This window comes from Mus caroli, chromosome 2, assembly GCF_900094665.2.
Source record: "Mus caroli chromosome 2, CAROLI_EIJ_v1.1, whole genome shotgun sequence".
NCBI classification, from domain to species: domain Eukaryota; kingdom Metazoa; phylum Chordata; class Mammalia; order Rodentia; family Muridae; genus Mus; species Mus caroli.
In genome coordinates this window covers 169452610-169455212 of record NC_034571.1, presented here as the reverse complement: position 1 = coordinate 169455212, position 2603 = coordinate 169452610, and the positions used below count along the sequence as shown (strand labels likewise).

General features: G+C 49.2%; 1 protein-coding gene across 1 annotated transcript in view; it reads left to right on the top strand.

Annotated features, from left to right (window-relative positions):
- Taf4 (TATA-box binding protein associated factor 4) overlaps nucleotides 1-2603 on the top strand; it is a 65039-nt gene that overhangs the window by 45363 nt on the left and 17073 nt on the right. The window contains exon 8 of the mRNA XM_029468646.1: nucleotides 1925-2186. Coding sequence (XP_029324506.1) covers nucleotides 1925-2186 — 262 coding nt within the window. The remainder of the gene's footprint in view (nucleotides 1-1924; nucleotides 2187-2603) is intronic.

Genomic DNA, 2603 nt, shown 5'->3' with positions numbered 1-2603 from the left:
GCTGTGAACAGCGTAGCCTCACCACACACGAAAGGCAAACTTGAAAGGGGCTGTATAGTACTGTGTTGCAGAGCATTTATGAGGTCTTAGGTTTAATTCCCAGCTCTGGGTGGTGTGGATGACAGGTGATTGGAATTGTTGTAAATGCAGCTTAGGAATGAGTAGTTGTAGGTGGTATAGTGCTGTCTGCAGGGTGGGTGTTATGGAGGCCAGACTCCTGGGTGCTGGCTGGCCTGTTAGAGCTTGCTTTTGTCTTTACTCTGTTGGTAGTGAGGAGAAGAGTTGAGAGCAGGCTGAAGGACCACACCTGAGCAGGTTTTCTCACTGGGCAGATGTTCCTGTGTCCTTTGCTTTCCCATGGTTTCAGGAGGGAACTGTGCTGTTGAGCAGTCAGCACCCTGAGCATGCTCTCTCTGTGAGGGTCTCACCTCCAGTCCTGGTTCTGTCAGTTGTAGCCTTGAGTGCTAGATTGCGTGCAGAACCATTTCCATTGGGTTGGTTTTAACTGTCAATTTGGAATAACGTAGAATCATCTGGGAAGAGCATTCTTAATGAGAAATTATTTAGATCAGAATGGCATGTAGGTGTGCCTGTGGGGAATGTCTTGGATTTTTGACTGATGTAGGAAGACTTAACCCTGATTGTTGGTGGCACAGAAAGCTAACTGCACAGAAGGGCACAGACAGGCAACATGGCTACATTTGTTTCTCTTGACTGTAGATGTGCTGTGACTAGTCTCAGTTGTTGCCTCTGTCACTTCCCTGCAGGGATAAACTGTGACCAGGAATTGTAAGCCAAATAAACCTCTTCCATCAGTTATTCTGTCAGGCTGTTTAATCAGTGTCAGATGTTATATTAGAACAGTGACTTTTCTTTTCACAAATGGGAACATGGTGTGTGTGTTCAGCCACCTGGTCATTGCTGTGTGCTGTCCTGACCCCCCTCTTATACCCCAGTCTCTGCTTACACCTTTGTGTGCAGCTGAGGCAGATAGGTCAACTTCATGCAAATTTGGGCCTGAGGCCAGGGGAACTCAGAACCCATGGAAGTGAGCCACTTTTCTGTATCTCCATTTAATGGCTTCTCAGTGTAAAGCCCTGGCCTGAGTTGCTGTGGGCTTGCCCATCTTGTCTGGTGTGAGCACCATGTTCTGTTGCAAAAACAGTTCTGGTGCAGGCCTCAACCTCAGCCCTTTGCAAGTGTCCTGTTACATGTGTTGCTCAACGAAAACACAGCCACTTTTTTTTTTTTTTTTTTTTTAAAGCAGAGTTGGAGTTCAAATCCTAGAAGGGTTTCAGAATCCTGCAGACACTGTGATACTGTGTTACACCACCAGCCACACAAAAAGGCTCCTTTATATAAACTAGAATTCTTCCAGGGAAGCTCTTAGCCCAGAGATTTATGGTCGGGCCATCAAGGAGCTTCCTGTGGGCCAAGGCTGTACGCAGGACAGCAGAGCTGAGCAGGCCCTGCAGTGTGGACCAACCACCCTTGGGCTAAGAAGCATGGTTCTGAGGTGGACAGGCTGTGTTGGGACAGAGAACCAAGTTCAGGGTAGGACTTGGAGAGCTATCTTCACTCCAATAGAAAAATAATCTGACCTTAAAGAGAACTTAGACTAGAAATAAGTCATTTGACGTATGTCCATCAGGCAACAGTGTCAGTCTGCTGACAGGCTGGGAGAAGTCCATGTTCCTTGTGGGGCNTNAGCTCAGTAAACTTTGCTTTGCTGCTGCCCCCTAGGCTATGTGTAGGGTTCTGAGTGTCATGTGCTTTGTGTACTTGCTCTGCTGTAACTGTGGCCTGGTGTGGCACCATTCTGTCTTTGTCTAAATCTTTTGAAGCTGTGTGCAGAGGCTTGTTGGAGACTTGTTGGGCCAGGCTTTTAGATGTGGAATGAGGTGTACATCNGGACTTCCTGGAGCTTCTGGCAGGGCAAGGTTGGGGTAGCGCCAATGAAGCAAATAGCTGGCTTCATGGGTCAGTGCGGTGGCCCCTAGGATGTGTGTGCTCATGCACTATGCTGGCTGTGCCCCAGGTGATCCAGCAGCCCCCGAAGCCTGGAGCCTTGATCCGGCCCCCGCAGGTGACCTTGACGCAGACACCCATGGTCGCATTGCGGCAGCCTCACAACCGGATCATGCTCACCACACCACAGCAGATCCAACTGAACCAGCTGCAGCCAGGTGAGGCCCCGGCTGCTGCCACCCAGGACTGGCTTGTCCCGGAAATGGCCAGTTGTGGGACTGCTACTTGATTTCATTTAACCGTTGTGATAAAATTAATTTACGCACATCGCTCAGTGACTTCATTTATGAGGTTTGTGCAAGCCATTACCCTTGTCAACATGATTTTTAAATTCCCTGAATTGTATACATTACACGGTTAGAATCTATTAGATACTTCTNGCTAGACCTGCTAGCTACCTGTCTCCCTCCCCGGGTGGGCAGGCAGGCAGCCAGCCCCCTGCAGCTCAGACCCTCTCACACCTTGTGCAGTGGTCTGCATGATCTCAGCCCTCCTCTCTCCCTCTCCCCCTTCTTCTGGCTTCCCTCCTTCTCTCCCTGTCACCCTGTTTTTCCTAGAGTTAGTATAGATCGTGT